This window comes from Poecilia reticulata, linkage group LG6 (assembly GCF_000633615.1).
Source record: "Poecilia reticulata strain Guanapo linkage group LG6, Guppy_female_1.0+MT, whole genome shotgun sequence".
NCBI classification, from domain to species: domain Eukaryota; kingdom Metazoa; phylum Chordata; class Actinopteri; order Cyprinodontiformes; family Poeciliidae; genus Poecilia; species Poecilia reticulata.
The window spans coordinates 1,852,595-1,873,788 of record NC_024336.1 but is presented as its reverse complement, the minus strand read 5'-3'; the positions used below and the strand labels follow the sequence as shown (position 1 = coordinate 1,873,788).

General features: G+C 40.2%; 2 protein-coding genes across 4 annotated transcripts in view; one reads left to right on the top strand and one right to left on the bottom strand.

Annotated features, from left to right (window-relative positions):
• Positions 1–2,351, top strand: part of rlig1 (RNA 5'-phosphate and 3'-OH ligase 1) — an 11,172-nt gene extending 8,821 nt beyond the window's left edge. The window contains exons 6-7 of one of the 3 annotated variants that reach the window (XM_017305276.1): positions 777–946; positions 1,891–2,351. In XM_017305276.1, coding sequence (XP_017160765.1) covers positions 777–946; positions 1,891–2,070 — 350 coding nt within the window. In that variant the 3' untranslated portion in view covers positions 2,071–2,351. The remainder of the gene's footprint in view (positions 1–776; positions 947–1,890) is intronic. The other 2 variants (XM_017305275.1, XM_008410618.2) reach the window with 2 other exon arrangements.
• A 146-nt stretch (positions 2,352–2,497) lies between these two features.
• The window catches only part of cep290 (centrosomal protein 290), a 77,781-nt gene continuing 59,084 nt past the window's right edge, over positions 2,498–21,194 (bottom strand). The window contains 15 exon segments of the mRNA XM_017305142.1: positions 2,498–2,818; positions 4,229–4,323; positions 5,541–5,614; positions 5,817–5,958; positions 6,332–6,501; positions 6,590–6,712; positions 6,796–6,960; positions 7,659–7,745; positions 10,019–10,153; positions 11,552–12,223; positions 12,814–12,937; positions 14,913–15,068; positions 15,267–15,409; positions 16,376–16,498; positions 18,983–19,089. Coding sequence (XP_017160631.1) covers positions 2,574–2,818; positions 4,229–4,323; positions 5,541–5,614; positions 5,817–5,958; positions 6,332–6,501; positions 6,590–6,712; positions 6,796–6,960; positions 7,659–7,745; positions 10,019–10,153; positions 11,552–12,223; positions 12,814–12,937; positions 14,913–15,068; positions 15,267–15,409; positions 16,376–16,498; positions 18,983–19,089 — 2,561 coding nt within the window. The 3' untranslated portion in view covers positions 2,498–2,573.

Sequence of the window (21,194 nt, the reverse complement as noted above, 5' to 3'; positions counted from 1 at the left end):
TCCACGAACATGCTGTGCACAAACGGAGAAGGGTGACCATTGTCCAGCCACGCCCCGGCTCAGTCGAGGAAGGCTCTCCTCGCCGACCCGAGTCGGACTGTTTTGTTGACATTCACTTTAGTGCAGCTCCATCTAGTGGATGCATAACGTAATTCCAGCCTCTACTGTAGCGTCTATTCTATGCGCTTTATAATGCGGTGCGCCTTGTATATGAAAAAAGTTTTAAAACAGGCCATTCATTGAAGGTGCGCCTTATAATCCAGTGCGCCTTATAGTGCGGAAAATACAGTATTTTTTTTTATTATTTCTATCTACAGTGGCGGCTGATTTAGCAAACAAAAAATCTTATAATGCATAATTATTAACATTGTCACAGATACGTGAATTAAAATAAAATTCCAAATTAGAAACATTATCTAGATGTGGTGTGCCCAATAGTTGCACTAATTAGTGCCAGGCACTTTGGTAAACTAATAATCTGAGAAATYGTTTYGTCTATTTCTCTTTTTCACAACTTTTCTTCATTCTTAAGTGAATTTTGCAGACACAGTTTTGTTGTCATGCCTTTTTTTCTTAAATATTTTTCAATTTTAAAATTCAGCTTTTCACTGTGATCAGAATGTACCTTCATCAACCCTGAACTGTTCTTAATATAAAAAATATAAATAAATCCAACTGAGGTTAAGGCAATTTTTTTCAATACCGACATTTAAAATGACTTACTTTTCTTCCCTCATAAAGCTTTTATGTACATCCTATTCGTCTGCTCTGTTCAGGACTCGGCAGTAAGAAGCAGCCCATCCACTGCCTGGTTCCACACGGCAGCATTCCGGTCAGGAACCCTCCGCCTGTCAACTTCCAGCTGCTCCGCTCCTGGTTCCAGGAGAACTGTGAAGGTCGAGTGGAGGGCATTGTGTGGCACTGCAATGACGGCACGCTGATTAAGGTGGGAGGAGCCAATATTCTGCCACTGAGGCCATGTTTAGGTTTCTATAAAAACATTTTCAAATGTTTTAAAGGGGCAGTATTTTGTATGATCAACTTTTTTGAGCTTTACATCATGCTATAATGTTATTCCTGCATCAAAAACATACCTGGAGTGTTGCTTTGACTCTTTCATGCATGTTTGAGGAATCCTTTAATCTTCATGGCAACCATCTAGCTGTGCAAAACGCCTGGGTGGACCTAGCCCCGCCTTCAAGAAGAAGCTCCTCCTCTGAGCTGCTGTTTCCAAGCTTCCTTCCACCATGACTCCCTCACTCAGCTCCTTCAAACTAGCCAGCAGCAATTAGCAAACACCTGGTGGAACTGAGCATCTGCTGAGCTCATTATAGGAGCTWCTTCACTGGTAAAAACGTTATTAAAGGGTTAATAGAGGAGCCATGTTGTGATGACTCCCTGAAGGCCTAGTTTGAGAAAAAGCAGGAGTTTCTTAAAAAGACAGAGGCCCAATTTCAAGAAGTTAAAAGGTCAAATTTCTTTTTAAGTYATTTGATGTATATAGCATTTTTATAACAACTGAAGTTAAAAGTTACTTAATTGTGCTATAAAATGGCAATATATGGCTGGGAAATGCATAATACTGCCTTTTTCATTTTGGGAAATCAGTAATTGGCCAATAGTTGCATATGAAACCGATATCTCCCTCGACAACCACCAGGTCATGTGCACATGTGCGCCATTAACGGTAAGTTCCACCGTTTCCAACTTAACAACTTTGTCGCTATTTTTAGTGACTTTTCAGACAAAAAAAAAAAAAATCGGTATCGGCCAAGAATCTTAATCGGTTTTTAAAGATCATCAGTCAGCCAGAAAACCTTGCAATCAGCGGGGCCCTACTTTGCATTTCTGAAGCCACTTGGTTGAGTCAGTGTGTGTTTATGTTTGCAGATCCACCGGCATCACCTGGGCTTGAGGTGGCCGGACGGTGAAACTCGCCTCGGCAGCAGACCCRCGGTGGTCTGCTTCGGGGGAGCGTCCGCAGCCTACAGCGACAGCGAGGGCTTGTTGTCATGGTTTTCCCCACTCAACGGACAGCACTTCAGTCGACTTCAAGACGTGCAGTTCTAGCCGTAAACCTCAGAGACGACAAGGATGACGCTCTCYAACAGAAAAACTATCTTTGAGGAACAGAATTAGCAGAAAGTCTTAATAAAAATAAATAAATAAATACATGTTTTCCAAGGAGTCCTCATTCTGAAGGTGAAATATGAAGATTAAACCAAACAGTGTTTCAGATTGAAATATAAAGACGGTTTGTAATAGTCTTTGAAAAAGAAGTGCATGACTTTAATGTATTATTGTAAATACTGTTCATACAATCTTCTGTTGTGTGATGAATAAACAGACAATTCTGACCATTCAAAATGAACTTGTTTTTATTGGAAAATACAGAGGAATTCCTTATAAATAATAATTACAAAACTATAACTGTAATAACACACAGCTGTTGTTGAAAAAACAGTAAAAAGAAAAAGTGCTGCTTGGTTGTTTCTCSTGACTTTGACAGTAAAAAAAAAAACATAATTGGAACAGTAGAAAACTCTTTGTATTAAAGTCTGGACAACCGCGCGTTAGTTGATGGACACGCTGGGCATTTCAGCCGTCACGCCAAACTGATCGCACACCTTCCTCAGCTGCTCCTCCAGCAGGATGTTCTTCTTCACCTCCAGGTTGTAGTTGTATTTCAAATCCTCCAGCTCTTCGAAAAAGTTTGGATCGAAGTTCCCCAGCTCCTTCCTTAGGTTTCTCACCTCTGCTTGGAGTTTAGATTTCTGGCTTTCGGCCGCTTGTAGGAGCCTTTTCAGGTTTCCATGACCTTTGAATGCAACATGTGAGATTAGGGTTTCACTTCCCATTGACCTCCACTATACAGCTAGGACTGAGAACCCATCACCGAGTCATTCCTCTCTCTTGACAATCTACAGGTCTACCTGGGTTTAGCAGTTGCCAGAAGAATGCTATTTACCTAATTTCACTTTAGTGGAAGGTTTTGGGGGAAAGGAAATGTTGCTGTGGGATTGTTTTTCAGTACAATTCAGTTAGAATTTTATCTCCTGACTCTATGGGACCAGTCTGAGGTATGGCCCATTTGTTGAAAAGAACTCCACTACAGTGTGCAGTGCAAAATCCACAAATGCTACGTCTACACAGCAGGCAAATCAGATTTTTAAATTTTTTTTTATGGTATCTGGCTTTTTCACGGCAGTCTGAACGACCTAGTTCCGATCTTTTCAGCCCCAAACGATGCGATTTGTGCCACTTCCATATGTGGTGCTAATTCGGAGATGTACGTCCGCAGTCTGAACAGTCTTTCACATTTTGTCTGACTTTTGTGTCACCAACGAGAGACATGAGCCATAATTCTTCATGAGAAGAAGCCAGTTCCTGTAAATATGGCCATAGACAGTGGCTGAAAATGACCATATCCAGCTAAACATGAGCTTAAGAAAGAAGTCTGTCAGTGAAGCGCATGATGTCCCAACCCCACCACTCTTAGCTCCACCTATGGATCCAAACGGGCCTCTCTACAGAAGTTGCAGTCAGTGCTAGACTAAATATCATTTTGTTGTGATTTTGTGACAGCACTGTCAGCTCCTATWTCTGAATAAACTCTAAAAGCGATCAATAAATGGCACCATCCATTATTCTGTAAACAGAGCGCTGCTGTGTGACATCAAAGATGTTCTTATGCGGACGCGGGTCGCTTCAGGGTGGTAAACCGTTCACACTTAAGTCTCATTGCGCTATGGTTTCATTAGCAGTGTGAACGACCGCGCAGAAAAACAAACATCGGAATTAAGCATGGAGACCTGCTGCGTGAACAAACATGGACGAGTGAGTCTAGTGGAGAAGAACCTAGCTGCCCTGCAGAAAGTCCTGATCTCAATAAGACAGAACACTTCAAATGAATTGGAGCAGAGACCTTCTCATCCAACATCAGTGTCTGACCTTCCAGATGCACTTGTGGGAGAATGGTCAAAATTTTCCTTATAGAAGGCCTTTTTGGAAAGGCTGAAGCTAAAACATTTGGGTGGGCCAACTTCATGTTAAAAATCGGATATTAATAATGATCATGTGTAAAGGAAAGTGACTTTTGGCAACATAGTAATTAACCTACAACAGAATGTGCACGAGGTACTTGACTAGATTAAGTTCAAGTCACGTCATGGTGACTGTTTTTGTTAAAGAACAGCGTTAGTGTAGGAGGGGAAAAGTGAAGGTTCACCAGGTTCTGGAGAAGCTTCAGCATCCTGCTCCGGGTCGTCATTCAGCTTCTGTTTCGGCTCCACGGTCATCCTCTCTGGCTTGGTGCTGTCCAGTCTTCAGACAAATAGAGTTTAGTTGCATCATCAACTGGTCATCTCAATGATTAAGTGTGTGTTCATGCAGCACCTTGAGTTTAAGATTCAGAAAAATTCTATTTTGACTTTTAAAGAATTTCCCAATGTAAATGATCATTAACCTTGATGTACATTATGTTTCTCTTGATTTGTATGAGCATCCATTCCCTTAAGCATTCCCATAGGTTGCATAATAACAAATACAAACTTCACTGGGATTTTATATCATAGATCAACACAAAGGAGTTCATTACTACAGTGRAAGGAAAAAGGAAACATGTATGCATTTCTGTACCTCTTTACTCTAATACCCCTAATTAATCACCATTAGCTTCTGGATGGTGATCYYTCTTTGTAAACAAACAGACAATGCAACAAAATATGTAAATGTCAACTTTTAGAATGTTTCTTCTCACTTTTATTCACCATTCAATAATAATTACTTTGATTTAGCATGAATGCTTTAGTTGCCCGTGTGTAGTAAGTAAAATTAAAAATGTATGGGATTTAAATATTTTTTTTTCCATTTTCCCTCCAACTTTCCGAGTCTCCCTAGCGCCCCCAGTGGCCCTCACTTTGAAAAACACTGACCTAGTAAACCATTTGTGTTTCGTGTGAGTCTGCCCCAATAATGCTAACAAAGCTAGATCAAATAGAAACATTTTTTATTCAAATGAAGCATCTACACCAGTGGTTYTTAACCTTTTTTGAGGTACCRAACCCCCCAGTTTCATATGCGCATTCACCGAACCCTTCTTATTCCTCCACTACCCCCAAAACCCCCCCGACACGCAACATACTTTGCGGTATTCTGATTTAGTAATGTAATTATATGCCGGAGCAGATTTAGACTATAGAATTTGGTAAAAAGAGTGGAACTCCTTCAATCAGGGCTCCTCCGCAGCTCTGATTGGCTAAGCAATGTAACGTGATCCTCTGCAGCAACTGATGGCAAAGCRGGGCGTCATCACGACTTTACACAAGTGTGTCTTTACCTCCACGGCAGAGGCTCCGCCGAACCCCTGAGACCGACTCACCGAACCCCTGGGGTTCGATCGAACCCAGGTTAAGAACCACTGATCTACACCTTTTAGGAGTCCATTTTTCCCACCCCCACTGTGCCTGTTTTACAATATGCTACAAATACATGTGCAGTGAAGAAAAAAAAAAAAAATCACATAAAGGTAATTTACATACCTGACAGCTTGGAGATCCTTGGAGCTCCCCACATTAGTCTTTGGAGCTGCTGGAAACTTTTGTAACAAGTCAACCTAATGAGCAACAAAACAGAGGCAAAAAAGTTGACCTTCTGTCATCATCGGCAAGAAAGTCTTTTTTTTCTTGTATTATTATCCAACATACAATTAAAACCATTTCTAGCAGTAGTAATGTTTCCAGGAGYCTAGTTATCCCTCAGGTCGATAATTCCAGTCAGTGAGTCAGTCTGTTTCGACTCGGCTGATTATCCGGTACCTGATCTTGGAGCTGCCTTGCCCGCGTCTCGGCCCACTCCTCGCGCCTCTTAGCCTCTTTGAGCTGCTGCTTGAGCTCCAATACGCTGGAGGTCTTCTGGGAGAGCTGCTCCTCCAACTCCTTCATCTTGTTCTCAAACATCCTGCCAGTCCAACACCAGGTCACAACAACACACAGTCTTGTGGATACAAGGTTTTCCCTTAGTTAAGTCTTAGCTCACTTACCTATAAGTCTTAGACCTTTTCACGTTTAAGACTAGTTAGATGCCTAAAACTGAGACTTCATGATGACTTTTTAAGACCTTTAAGACCTGTTGTACAGCTTGCTTTCACCAACAGTTTTCTTCTTGCATAAAGACCAGATTTGTGGAGTCCGTTAACAATRCTGTCCAATCGTGTTGTGTTACATCCCAGTAAAACACATTCCATTTTTTGTTGTGTAACATCCTAAATTGTGGCAGATTTCTAGGCTTGAGGGTGTGAATACTTTTGCAGTGCTCTGCAGATTTTGCTAACCTGGCAACAACAGTGGCCCTGGAASCTTTGCCTTCGGGCCCCACAGCGGCAGCTTTGGACAGAGCCGCTCGCAGCCTCTGCCTGGTTTCCTCCAGCTCAGACTCCAGCTTCTCATTGGTCGCCTCCAGACTCGTCCTGCTCACTCTCAGTCTCTCCGCCGCCTCCACCTCCTGCCCAAGTGCAACGCGGACACTCAGACGAGACCATGGATGAGARACTGGCACTCRRAAAACTGATGAAACATAAATAAAAAGTCACCCTTTGGATCTCTCTGCGGAGGCGCTCGTTTTCCACCACGATCCTCTCCAGTCCTTTGGTTTTGGATTCCAGTTTTGCGCTCAGCTCAGCTTCGCTTCGATGTTTCAGATTCTCATAGTCAGCCTGGAAGAAAAATAACGTTTTCCTGTCATCTGCAGAAACAAAACCCAGCTACGCGTGAAGCGGAAAGCAAACAGCACGCCAACCTTCAGCTTTTTGTTTTCCTTCTCCAAAGCGGCAACCCTGTCTTGCTCTGCACTGCTGCTGGACTTCTTCAGCGCCTCGTTCTCCCTCTGCACTCTCTCCACCACCTTCTTCATCAGACCAATGGTCTTCTCCAGCTCAGGAACCGATTTGCTGCTGAAACCAGGCTGATGGAGAACAGGTTTTAAGAAAAATGTTGAACCTTAAAGCTGCAGTATGTAACTTATAAAAAAAAGTTTTTTGCATATTTGTTAAAATTTTCAATATGTCATAACAGTATAAGGTCTATACATGTGAAAAAACTGGAGCTCCTCTGCCTTCTCCCAGTGTTCCCAGTGCAACTGCAGAAATGCACCACTCAATTTGAAACAACCAAGAAGAGACAAGAAGAGGGTCTTAGCGCTGTCAAACACTCTCATGCTCCCCACCTTCCAACCTTTGCAAAAGCTGGTTCCCCACGACGTAACTTGCCACAAATGCTAAGGCCAGTTAGCATGGCCACCGATGACGGCGGATGAACGGTTTTTCTGGAACGGTGAGTTGTTTTTCCGCCATTATCACGTTGAACAGCACTGATTGACAGCGCTAAGACCCTCCTCCCAGCTCTGATTGGTTGTTTTTGACTGGGAGCTGTGAATTTATTCGACGGTAATACTAGCTCAAGGAGGAGGAGATTGATTTTTTCACTATGACATTCATAGGTCAACAAATATGTTAAAAAATAGAGATATATTTTGAAAACTTACATACTGCAGTTTTAAGTTTATTGTAACAATTCAAATTAATTTATGTCAAATTATGTTCCTGGAGTTTTTCTAAAAAAAAAAAACCCATCCGTCTGCACAGCAAGGCAAAGGTCTCTTACTCCCCGTAGGTGTGTCAGCTTCTTCTCGGCCTCCGTTCTCTCCTGTTTCAGAGCCGCACACATCTCCTTTAGGTCTGCAACCTGATTCTGTAGAAACAGAAAAAACATATATATATTTACAGTCATGATTAAAAAAGGGACAAAAAAGCACACCTGCTTTGAATTATAGAGTCTTACTTAAAGGATCTGAAACAAAACATGTTCATGCGTTAGAATGGCCCAGTCAAAGTCCAGACATAAACCTCATCGAGAATCTGTGGTGAGATGTGCCACGCCCCAGCAAATTCACTTCAAAGACAAAGGCTGCAATGCTGAGAAAAAAAAAGTTAATCACCAAACACAGCAGCTGCCCTGGCTTCAACCTGTTTGACCTGCTGACCTCAGGGGGGCGCTACAGCTGCATGAAAACAAAAACACACTGAAAAGTAGCTTCTTCCCAAAAGCAACTAACATGCTCAATGCTCACATGCACTAATCATATGGTGGTTATATATGTGTATGTGTGCATGTATATATTCATTTATTACAATGTTTGCACTATTTGAGTTGAATTTCATATGCACATGTGTACAGTGACAAACAATAAATTCAGTTTTTCCCCAAATATTTTGTAAGCCTGGTGGGCCACCAGGTTTTACTTGTGCTCCCACCAGGCTAAAAGTTTTTTATTTTATATTTTTTATGTTTGCATTTTTTAAGACTTGATTATGGTGGCTTGAAGGTGCAAATGGCTTAACCAGCAGCAAACAGGCTAAGCCATTATCGTTTGCAGCCAAACCGAACATGCAGAGTTTTATTTGTGATTGCAGCGGTTTGTTTGTGATTCTAGCATTTTATTTATGATTGAGTCCTTTTTTGTTTGCATTTGTTTTGTTGATTGATGATTTTTGCTTCTATTTTATGTTATTACAGCATTTTTCTGGTTTGCATCGCTTCTCTGTTGCGTTTTTTTTTTTTGTTTTCTACATGCGATTACACCTGGTTTTGCTGTTTGCTGTGCCGTTTCTCCTGTTTGCAGCTTGTTTCGCCGTTTGCTGCGTGTTTGCATCTGTTGGCTACACATAAATACCAAGTGACATTTTCTGATTTCCTGTCAGTTTAAAACAATTTTTTAACTCAAAAACACAGTGGGCTGCTTAATGAATGACTGCTGTAGCATCTACCACCAGGTTTAGCAAGTTCTCGGGGGAAACCCTGAAATTCTAATTCTAATTTCCCAAGTGCCCCATCTTAGAGACTTTAGGCCTCCATTTGTATGCGAAAAAAACAAACAACAAAAAAAAAACACAAAACAAGCAAGGCTCGTCTTGATTCATCTTTCTAAAATCATACTCATTCAGCACAACTTAGCTCTTGTAAAGCATGGTAGTGGGGGAGTGATGTTTGGAGTGATGAGCTGGTGTTGTTTTGCAGTTGTGGAACTGGGTCACAGAATCAACAACAGACTCATCTGTTTACCGCAGCGCAGAAATCTGTCAGACAGCTGGAGTTTGGGCCACACTGGGTCTTGAAACCATCCAGCTGTGCAGGAAATTTCCAGCATGTTGTAAAGAAGAGAGTTGAAATTCCTCCATGACGATGTAACTCAGTACTGGAAGTTATTGCTGCTTACAGAGGATCTAACAAGCTTTTAAACCATGGGTTATTGTGTTGTTTTTTTTTTTTTTTTACACACGTCTTCATTAAACAATGACAGTATGGAGTCAGTTTTGTGCTTTTACATCTGAATATTTTTAGATCCTTTAAAAGACAAGATCTCTTTATCCTAATGTCTAAAACCATAAAATTAAAAGGTGTTCTTTATATTTCCAGTGAAATATAAAAGTAGGACTGTCGYCTTAAACAATAAATCAGTTAATCGCATAATAATAAAAAAAAAAACTCAAAAGTTTCAATTTGCATGATTTATCAGTTTTCTCTTTTCTCTCTTTCTACCAAAACTGATCTTCAGTCTGGTGATTTGGTCTCAACTATCCCTTTCTTTGAAAGACTATTTTATTTACAGAGACTTTATAATTTATTTAATTTGTTTTCTTTATTTATTTTGGATATGTCAAATGTCTTCCTGTTCTAGAATTTAAATGGTCATTGGAATTTAAAGTAGATTGTTTTTCATTGAGAATGTGTTCTTGCTTTATTATGCCGTTATTACTATTATGTCACTTGAAAATGGTCTCAAAACAACACTATCATTTGTTGCAATAAGTTCTGGGTCAATTTATCGTCCAGCAAAATATGTGACAGGCCTATATAAAAGACTAACTTTCAGTTGCAAAATCCTACAAATAAGCTCTGTTTCTTTGTAAAACCAGCATGTTTGGACATGCGCTAGGCCAGTGGGGTGTTTGGGTTGGTCGTACCTTCAGCCTGGGTAGGTCTTGGTTGGCCTGCTCCAGCTGGAAGCGCAGCTCCAAGTTCTCTGAGGCCAGCTTGAGGTTTTCCTTTGAGATGTCCTGATCTCTCTGTGATGGAGTCCCGGTCCCGCGTCCCGAAGTCTAAAGAACGGCAAAGTCTCAGAATGAGCCACACGTGTCCAACGGTTGAGTACCGAGAAAATGCAGTGGGGGGAAAAGCTGTAGGAAGGAAAATGCTTAACAGTAACTGTTTCCATTGACCATATAACGGTACAACTTAATACTCTGAAAATAAATGTGCAATTTTGGGAAAAAAAATACAATTATTTTTTGATAAGTTTTGTCACTAAGATGAGATTGATTTTTTGGCTGTATCTAAATTGGTTTATTTTGCAAAACTGCAATGGCAACACTTTTTTTGCACACAACCAACAACCAGATGTTGCCACTGCTTCGAACGATGAAGGAGAAGAGGACAGGAAGTGGTTAGATGATGATGGCACAGCATGTTTTTTAATGACTTACCTCATGAACAAACTTATTCATTAACTCACACCATTTCATTAGCAGAAATGGTATGACATTAGCAGAATATTGACAAAGTCGATCCCTAACATTCCCAAATTTGAAACATTTGGAATGGAACCACAGCTAGTGTCTTTTTTTTTTTTTTTTTTACATTTTGTCGCCTTAAAACCACAAACGTCTGTGTTTTTTGGGGGGATTTTATGTGACAGACCAACACAAATATGGAAGGAAAAGTATATGTGGTTTTAAAAAGTGGCAAAAAAGAGGCTTGAAAACTGATCTTCCCATTCTGTCTTCTTCCAATCTTAGAAAAAACAGCCTGGTAAAACCAGCCTGCTGTTCTACACTTTGCTTCCTGCAGAGGGTCTGAACCCTTGGCTACTGAGAAATGATTGCTTCCTGGAGGCATGCAGTTTTAAAGTTCACCTAATCACTAACGTTTTTGGGTGTGTTAATACGCCACACCCAAAATCGCAGAAAATCGACGCCATCGTTCACAGTTTCTCCCTCTGTTCACCGATTGGCTTGGTTGAAATTCTACCAGAAGAATTCACTTCAATGGGAGAAATCATACACGGATCACTAGGGGTGAGAATCGAGCAGAAATTTTAGGGAGGCCATGGGCAGGATACAAAGGACGGGCAAAAGTTTCAGAGTTTAGACCAAGAAAGCCTTTATACTGAAAGGTGATTCTACAAAGTATTTACTTCAGGAAGCTGAATGCAAAAGAACACATAATTTCAACCATGTTTTGTGTCGGCCTCTCACATAGGTTCTTAATAAAATATGCTAAAGTTTCTGGATGAGACGTGACAAAAATCAAGGGATAAATACAAATAGCAAGTGGAAACCTGAAGGCTGTGATGGACAATGACAGGGAGGAAATGCTAACGAGACATTTCACTGGGTGTGTGTAGCTCTGGTTCTGCCATGTCTAATGCTATCACAGCTCTACCACCTCAGCAGCCAGGGTTTAAAGGAGGGTTTGGGGGGATACACAGGCTGGAATACCTTCTGATACTTCACACCTTCCTGTTTTTGTGTTTGTTTGSCCCTTTTTGCGTGGACAATTCTCTCCGGGCGTTTGCTCAGAGTGATACTAGAATCAACATCAGGATCAGCTGAGAAAGAATCCTGGTCATCTTCCTCTACTTCCGTTCTTGTTGTTATGTCTTCTTTCTCTTCCACCTTTTTTTCGGCATTCTGGGTCGCTTCTGGGATAACTCCAACATCATCATCATCATCGGGATCCATGCCTTCACTGTCTGGGTCAGGATTGCCCAGTTTCTTCCCTCTTTCACTCATTCCACCGCCCGTCACTGCCTGTGTTGCAGACGGAGGCGAGATGGATTCCGTTCTTTCTGACCGATCATCGGGATCGGCACCGTTCCCTTTTGTGTCGGGCGGTTCATCCTGTTCCACAGGCTGTGTAACGTCACATCCAATAGGGATGCTTTCTTCATTTTCTCCAACAACTGTCGCTGTTTGCCTTTCATCTTCCAGCCGATCTGCGTCCAGGTCCTCTCCTCCACCCGCCTGGCTCTGCGTGGGCTCCCTCTGTTGGCCGAGGGCGTCTCCTGCGGGGTCGGGGGTTTYGGGAAGCTGAGAGCACGATGCTCCGTCCTCAACATCAAACGTGAGTGAACAAATCCCACTAAGTGCCCGGGAGGAGAAGTCTCTCCCCTTTGCAGGCAGTGAATCAGATCAAACCCAGGAAGGTAGGAGGAAGATGAAGAAACAGAGAAAGACCGATGAATAAAACGCTAAACATCTCCAGACATTCAAACAGAGCATAGGCCAAGAACTACATCTTGAGGTAAATGCAATGTCTTGCCATGCTTGTGAAATATGACACTCATATTCATGTCTTCCAGGTGAGCTCTTAAACAGAAGAAATGCTGGTTAATATAGCATAAATATGTTCTCTGTTGTTGACTTTGCTCCCAGATTCCAGTCCTCCGAAACAAGAGAAAGTAATGTCTATGTCAAATAAACTATTAATCTTCCATTTACTTTAGTGCTTTGATGGTAAAACATCAGAACAACGTTCCTACTGGACTGCTCCTTTTGACTAAAAAGTAGAAATGAGGACTTTTTTCCATAAGCGAGGCCAAAAACAATACTTTTTTTTTAAATACCTCAAATCTTTTGCTTATTACTTCAGCTTTACCTGCGATTATGAGGTTTGTTTTAATTCAGGGACATCTGATATGAGATAAAAAAAAGTTAAACGATTGTATTTGAGCAATATATATGCGACTTAAACACTTTACCGAGGGTCTGGAAGACGGTTCCTTGGRTATCTGCCTCTCTAAGGAGTGGAGTCTCTCCTCTAAAAGTCGGTTCTTTGACATAAGATTCTCCATGGCGTCATCACGAGGCAAGGCCTGCTGCTGTCTGCACATTCAACATGACAGAAAAGGAACTTTTTACAAATATAAGTCTGAACATTTCATTCTTACATCTCCAAAGAAAATCCGGTGCAATAAACTGCCTTTAAAAGTCTCATTAATGTGCATGATTTAATCTCAGCTGTCCTGTGAGAAGATATGAATGCTTTTTTTTATAGTGCCATTGTAAAATAGTAATTTCTCATGATCTATTAATGCTCTGAACATTTTACATAGATAAAATGCACGTACCGYTCATAGCAATAGGTCATAGTTATCAAAATTAGTAGAAATAAATGCTTATATCTCACTGTGTCTAATTTGTTGATCATTCAACRATATTGTGATTCATTAAGATGTCACTGTACATCAAATTCCAAAACTGTCCCACTCTTTCATATGGTTCATAGTCTCTGAACAAGTAGCGTGGACGTTCAACTCAACTTCTGCCAGCAGGCAGCACAATTGAGTCCGAGTCCAATGTTAAATTAGGGTCCTGTCAAAWGCTTGACCTCGCCACGTTAGTGGCAGTAAAGTGTTCAACGGCAGACTCTTCAGTCTGCAGATATCAGATCGAACCCTCAACAAGAGCGGAGCGCAGCATGCGAAACATCCGTCTGAAACACCGACACGCAGAACGTTAACCATCGCCTCCCTGACCTCCGACGTCTGCGTCGCAAGCGGCCTTCAGTCGGCTCTCGCAGCTTAATGAGAATCTACAAACTCAGCGACGTCGGCTCCAGAGGCGAGTAAAGGTCATCTCTAAAGGTCATCGGTAAAGCCTTCGGGTCTCTGAGGAGGCAGCTAGGACCAATAAAGCTGTTTGACAGACAAGTTCGGACACCGGAGACCTTCCAGAAGTTCAAAGCTCCTGTCAGATAAATGATCAGCTGGTTTAGTAGGAATCAGAAATATCTCGGCTGCCTCCGTCCAACTACTTATGTTAATAAGTAACACTTTTTTTATATAATGTAAAATGATTGATTTCAAAGCAGACAAGTAAGAGCAAAAATATTAGTGTCTWGATATGAAAAGGTGGGAGTGACATACCCCAAAAAAACCTGGTTCTCCATAGTGTTGACTCATGGAAGTGGATTAAAACCAGTCTGACAGTTATTGGATTTGTATTTATAAATGGGGCTGTATTTTATACTGTCCAGGCATTGGACTGATTGTGCTTTTTACAGCACAATCAAGTATGGTAACTATGTTACCTTCAGTTATTATAGATCATGTTATTATAAACATGATCTATATGTCAAACATAACTTTAAAGAAATTTGACTTCACAATTTGGCACCTTGAAATTGGGTTTTTGTCTCTTTAAGAAGCTTATTATTGCACATTTAGCTTATTTGATAATATTTTGGTAATTTTTATCGATTTGTGGATTTTTGTCAATATTTATTTGGCTAAATGTGGTGTAAAATTTAAACCTGAAACACCATTAAAACAAGGGGCATTGAAATACTGTCTATATGACGTCACATGTAGCCTATTTGAGAATATTTTGATCATTTTATGATTTTTTAAATGAATATTTATTTGGCTAAATGTAGCATAAAATGATAGTTGGACACAGTAATATGATTCCACATGCAGACTTCCACATGCAGACTTCACCATCTGAATATTTTGATATATATATATATATATATATATATATGTATATATAATTGATTTTCTATGTATTTTCTATGTATTAACTCTGTAACATTTAATAACATTTAACCATTTTCTACTCCAAAAGCATTTCATCTCGGTATACGGAGATAAATGTATATTATTACAGATGTAGACTTGTTCGTCTGAGAACATTTTGGTCATTTCTTGATGAATTCTTAATTTTTTAAATGATTTTTACAATGACAAACATAAAAAAAATACTTTTAACTTATTAGGATAGTTGAATTCAGTCAACACCAGAGCTGACACAATCAAAGTGAACATCAAGTCTAATGTAGGCTAATATATGTACATACTTTATGGTGACAATCTGGGTTTCCAGCTCAGAATTCTTCTTCTTCAACTCCTSTATCTGCCTTTCCATGTCGTTGGCTCGTACCCCCACCACCTGGTCGGCGGTCACACCTCGAGCTTTCAGTTTTTTCTGCAGCGCGGCCTTCTCCTGCTCCAATCTGCAAGCAAACAAAAGCACACAGGGCCGATGGATGAAAAAGACAGAGCAAGCCGCCGTCTGAATGATGTACAGCTGTGATCATTGAGCACCTTTTTGATTCTTAACAGGAACATAGGGAGTRATAAATCAGTCATCAGCATAACTGTAGCAAATCTAGGTGCTGTGCATACCAGATGTATGATGTACACACGCTGACCTGCCATAAAGATCTTTAAGAGTGGCGAGTTGCTTCGATAACGATTCCTTATCTTGTTCCTTCTCCTTCAGAGAATTCTTCACCTTTTCCATCCTAGCTTGCCATCTTTTGCTCTCCTCCCACCGCACAATTTCATCTTTGGTCTGTTGGAGAAACAGGTTTTGCATCAGCTAAACAGACAATCATACATGATGAGGTTCTTGGATTTAACCTAAACTCCTGAGCTAACAGAGGTGTAAGTTTCATGAAGCTATTTGAGAATGCTAAATGTGGGAATATAAAATGTTTGCTAGTCTAATTCTCAAACTGGATGCAAAAGAAAGTTCAAATCCTTAAAAAACTTAACAGAGTCTACAGAGGCAGTTTATCCATATTTAAATTTATTCCTGTATAATTTATCAAACCTATAAGTAAATGGAGCTGGATTATCTAAGGCCAGTGATGTTTGTGACAACTTCTGTAGAATAAACATTGTCTAATAGCAACTGATGGTAAATGTGGTGAGTAAGACATTAAAAATGGCTCAATTATAGAGACTGGACCAATCCAATATTGTTATAAGACACTGATGTATCAATTAAATTAAATTCTATTATAAAATGTTGAGAAAATAAAGAAAGTCAGTAGGGTGCAGAAGTTAAACCAGAGAGCAACAAGTGCAACGCACTGCATGTGCCTGCGGTTCCGCTCCCATCAATCACGTCCCAGATGAATTACACTTGACTCACACTGTGGTTACAACAAGCGACAAGATGGAGCTGGGAGACATCACACAAAAGCTAAAAACGGGAGGAGTTACAGTGCTTACTTAAATGGTAAGAAGTTTGTTGATGGTGGTTTAGAAACAAAAGCAGTAAAATCTTAATTAAAATAATATGTCAGGTTTACTTAGGGCTCAGGCCTATAATTAAAGTTAACTAGTCAGGTTGGAATAGACTTTTTTTAAGGTACAATCTAAATACATTTTTCACTTTAATACATAAAACGCCGGACAGAGGAGAAGGATTGTCAGAAGAGTTGATAAATAATAAAACAACAAAACTCACTAAAAATGATAGAATGAGATTTTTGCCCAACAGCAACAATATATAGTGGACACAGTTTCACACCTTTCCATGATCATCTTTGATGTTTTTTACGTCGTTCCTTTTCTCCAGGTCCGACTCCAGCCTCCTGATCTTCTTCTGCAGATTCTCTACGATGGCTCCTTTCCCATCTGCCTCTGTCTGATTCTGAGCAACAGGAGAAAAAAAAAAGAATCATCGCTTTTTATGTTTATTGTTATTTATACACAMAGAAAAAAGTTTACTTCCTGCTTCATAATTATTCAAAGTAATTGTTTATACAACAAACAACTTTAAGGATGTTAGGTCATGTGGTCAAAATTATAGATGTTGGATCTAAAATATGCACACATTCAGCTATATATTAAAAACGTACCATCACAAATACACTTCTTATAATGAAACAAACAAAAGAACAATCTGGCTTAATGAATAGGCTACCTCAAGACACCATATGTATGAKGTAGCACAGTTTTAGCACTAAACAGCAAATKTAATTATATTTTTAAAAACACTGATATTTATTGGTGCTCTTCTGGAACCACCAGAGAAAAAATTTGTAAAAAAAAGTAACAATCCCAACCGTGAATCTTATGACCTTAACCCGATTGGATTTTTGCAAACTATACCTAAAATTCAGATTTAGTCAGAAAACAAACCTTAAATAATCCAAATGGCTCAAACAAACAGGTCAAATATTCAGCCAGAAAAACCATCAAAAGTTTGTTGACGGTCATGAATACCAAGTCGTGGAGGTTCAACTTGTTAAAAGACAAAAAAATTAAAAACAAAAATAATTGCACTGTATGTGTAGTTTTGACTATGGATTAGAAAAAACACCACATAAGATTTGAATTGGCTTATATAATTCCACTCTGAAAAAGGAACAAGACTTTTACGCTCATTCTGAGCGTATGCAAACTTCTGACCCCCAACTTACAGTCTTGAGAAACAACAAGTAAGCAAGCTCCCAGATAATGAAATCAACCCAGAAACTGGCTGTCGTTTATCTTAAACCTCAGAACAAATGTCATCATTCTTTCTCGACACATTCCTCCATGTCTTTTTTTCCTGCTGGCTGTCAAATGAGCCTAACAGGCGTTGCATGACTCCCATATCAACCTTCTATCCTATTTCAACATCTGAATGCTGAACAGGAGTCAGAGGATTTTAATCACTTTTCCACACAATGCTGTGACGTTGATGTTGGATGTCGGTGGCTGCTGTCCAACATATCACGCGTAACAAGCAAGAGTTCTAACTAAGAGCCAGAGACCAACACAGAGAACCTTGAAGAAGGACTTTTCCTCTTGTAGATTTATTCTGTTTTTGCCACACTGAAACATTAAAATGATCATGCTTTCTAGACTTTATCAGTATTTGTGACAAGAACTGCATTAAATGTTTGATCGCTGTGAAGGAATTTTGGCCCATTTTTCTTTTTGTAATTGATTTAATTCAACCATGCTGAAGCATTAACAGCCTATWTTCCATTGCATCTCAAATAAATTTAATTCTAACGTTCAACTAGGCCACGTAAAAACATTCATTTATCAAACCGTTCAGAGGTGGACTTGCTGGATTGTCCTTTTGTTGTTTAATCGAAAAGCGGTTAAACTGAAGATGCATTCACACCAGTCCGTTTTAACTGGACTCTAGTTCCTTTGTCTAGAGAGTCTGGGTCATTTGCAGAGGTGTGAATGCACAACRAACTCTGATCCGGATCAAAAATGCAAACTCTTGTTCGCCTAAAAACCTCGGTTCGATTAAAGTGAACTCTGGTGCAGTTTGAATGTCTATATGGAAGCAAGCAGACCGGAGACCGCTCCCAAAAACAGGAAGCAAATTACAGCGCAGGGCATTCTGGGTAAATACAAACCAAACAACTGTGCAAGTCTAGCACTAGAGGGAGAAATGTCTTGTGGTTTTCTACCAAACCAAAGACAATTAAGAAATCCTACTCCAGTTTTGTTTACAATGCGTGAAGAGGGAGGTCGTACTCATTTCTTCAGAGTTTTTCCAGGTGCAGCGCCCKTACAGGCGAGGGGGGTAACAGGTTTTGCAAAAGGTTTGGACTGTCTGACACAGTGCAGTGTGAAAGCAATCCGGAGCAGCTGAAAAGGTACGAATTTTGGTCCCCAATCGAACCTTAAAGTCAAGAATCATTGGACGTTTCAGATAAGGACCAGAATTCATTGTTCCATCTGTTATGGAAAGTTTTCAAGGTCCCAGAAATGGAAGACAGTAGCAAACTATTACAATCCTGCCACAACGTTTGGTTGTCTATAGGTTATCTTTCTAAAATGTTAGYTRAATAGATCAGGAGCCACACCTTTCAAAAAGTTAAACTTTTGTCTTGTTCCACATAATTCATTTATGTGGCAAAATAAATGTTGTCATAACTCATATCATTCAAATAGTCGTGGTGAATGGTTTGTTGTATGCCAGCCTCATGACTATCATGTCATGCTAACAGCTCAGTTTATAGGCAGCAGAGACAACATTCCACTGTAATACACTCTGGAGGACACGATCCGTTGTTAGCGAGTACTGSTAATCCACCTCTTTTGCCGCTCCTCTTTAAATCTCTGTCTGGCTGTAAGGCTAGGAAGATGGGCAGAGAGACGTTGGAGTAAGGGATATGAACCTTACCCATTCTGACAGATGGAGGGGATGGAAGCCAGCGTTCTTTTTCTCTTTCTGCTCTTTGGTCCTGCTCTGCTCTTTCTTTTCAACTCCTCTGGGGTTCAAGGTCATGGTTCAGGTATGACATGAGCTTTTGAGAAGCTGATCAAGCAGCTTCCAGTTGTAAAAAACATTAACTTGTTGCTACGGTTATGCATCATCACAACTGCCCAAAAGTAAACAGCGGCAGGAAAAAACGTTCCAGCTACACAGTGTCAAAAACCAGAGGGAATAATTGTCCAAACATGCAATGACTCAACAAAACAAAACAAAACAAAAAAGAAAAACAATTACGAACAAAAATCTACAAGAACAAATCAGAATTAGCAAATATAAGAYGAGCCCTTTATGTTACCTTTAGTCACAAGTGGTTTTTGGCCTGGCACTCTCCCATGGATTATTGGTTAATCGTGAACACTGACCCGAACTGAAGCAAGTGAGGCCTGAAGTACTTTAGATGTTACTCTGGKATGTTGAAATGCGATCAGAGTATTTCTAGAAGTTCTGCCAGTCCTCGGAAGATTGCTATTCTGTGTATAATGGCTCTCGTTGAAGTGCTAAAGCCTTAGCAACGGCTTTGTAAACTGTCCCAAMGTGACAGATGTTRATGACATTATTTTTCATCCAGCTTTTGATTTTCTTTAGATCAGGGGATGATGATGTGTTGCATTTTGAAATCTGTCTAGCCTACTTCATGTTGCTTTTGTCCCTTAATAAATACGTTTCTAGGGGCTCATCGATCTACTTTTTTCACTTCCAATACAACATTTATATTTAGTATTGGCTGATACCGATCTGATACAAAAAAATCGGTGATGAATTGACTTGAAACGTTTCTCTTTTTGAATTACAAATTAATTAAAAATTAGTTTGATAACTGCATCAGTATAGCACACTTAAATCTACMAACTGCTTCACAAGCTTGGTCAAACATGAAAGAACAACTCATTTGCTCAGTCAGTGCAATTAGGAGTAGAACAGCCAATGTAAAATATATACTGCAGAACCTGAAACTAACAAAAACAATAGACTGACTACCTTGGTCAAAAAGGTAAAAAATAAATTACAACAAACCTTCTTTCAAATGGTTTATAAAGTGCAATTAGGAAATCCAAATCCAATGTCAAATAAACAATAAAGCATGACAACGCTGAGAGTACAAAGCATAGAAYTAGACTGAATAGATTTGCTCTTATAGATCAGACATATTGCCACCGATACGCAATCTAGAATTTCTTTTTATATCAGGATTGATGAATACTGGATTGATGCATCTCAATAAAAACTGTTTTTTTAATTTATTCAGGCTATTTCTGGTGTCAAAATTACGTTGATGATCCAAAGCATACGGTATTTTCCGCACTATAAGGCGCACCTAAAAACTTCAATATCAGACCAATATTGAGCCACAACACGTCTAGCAACTACGGTAAGCAGCCGCCGACTTCATTTTCACCCGTAGAAGAAGAAGCGCGCAGTGCATGATGGGATAGTTGTCAGAACGCTGGTTTGTTAATAAAGTTTGACTGACTGACCTATCTACCTACCAACCGTCTAGAATCAGGTCGTCTGCAGGTCATTTAGCACCATGTTCTCCACGAACATGCTGTGCGCGAACGGAGAAGGGTCACCATCGTCCGGCCACACCCCGGCCTGTTCGCGGAAGGCCCCCCCCCCGACCCGAGTCGGACTGTTTTGTTGACATTCTTTATGTCAACAAAGTGGCTTTAGATATTCATCCGGGGTGCTTCGACTAGGGTTACCAAGGGACCAGCCCCTATACATTTAAAGCCTGGGGGGTCGGGGGAAGAGAGACAGAGATTGCGGCGGCAGCGTGTCGGTTGGTCTTTGTTATCCAGAAAGCAGTTGGGCACAATATCGCAACACCAACACCGTGAGTGAAACAATGACTGGGGCAGCCTACTATATAAAGTACTCGAGGACCACTTCTTTATTATTGCACATTCACATTTGTAGAGTACGGTACAAATCGCGTCCCGTATAGGTTCAATACGGGACGGATGGCAACCTTAACTGTAGCGTCTATTCTATGCGCCTTATAATCCAGTGCGCCTTATAGTGCGGATAATACGGTAAATAAAAGAAATAAAAAAAGAAGATTCAGTGTGACTCAACGTGATTCAGCCATATAGCTATGTACCTGCATGGTGCTGGTGAG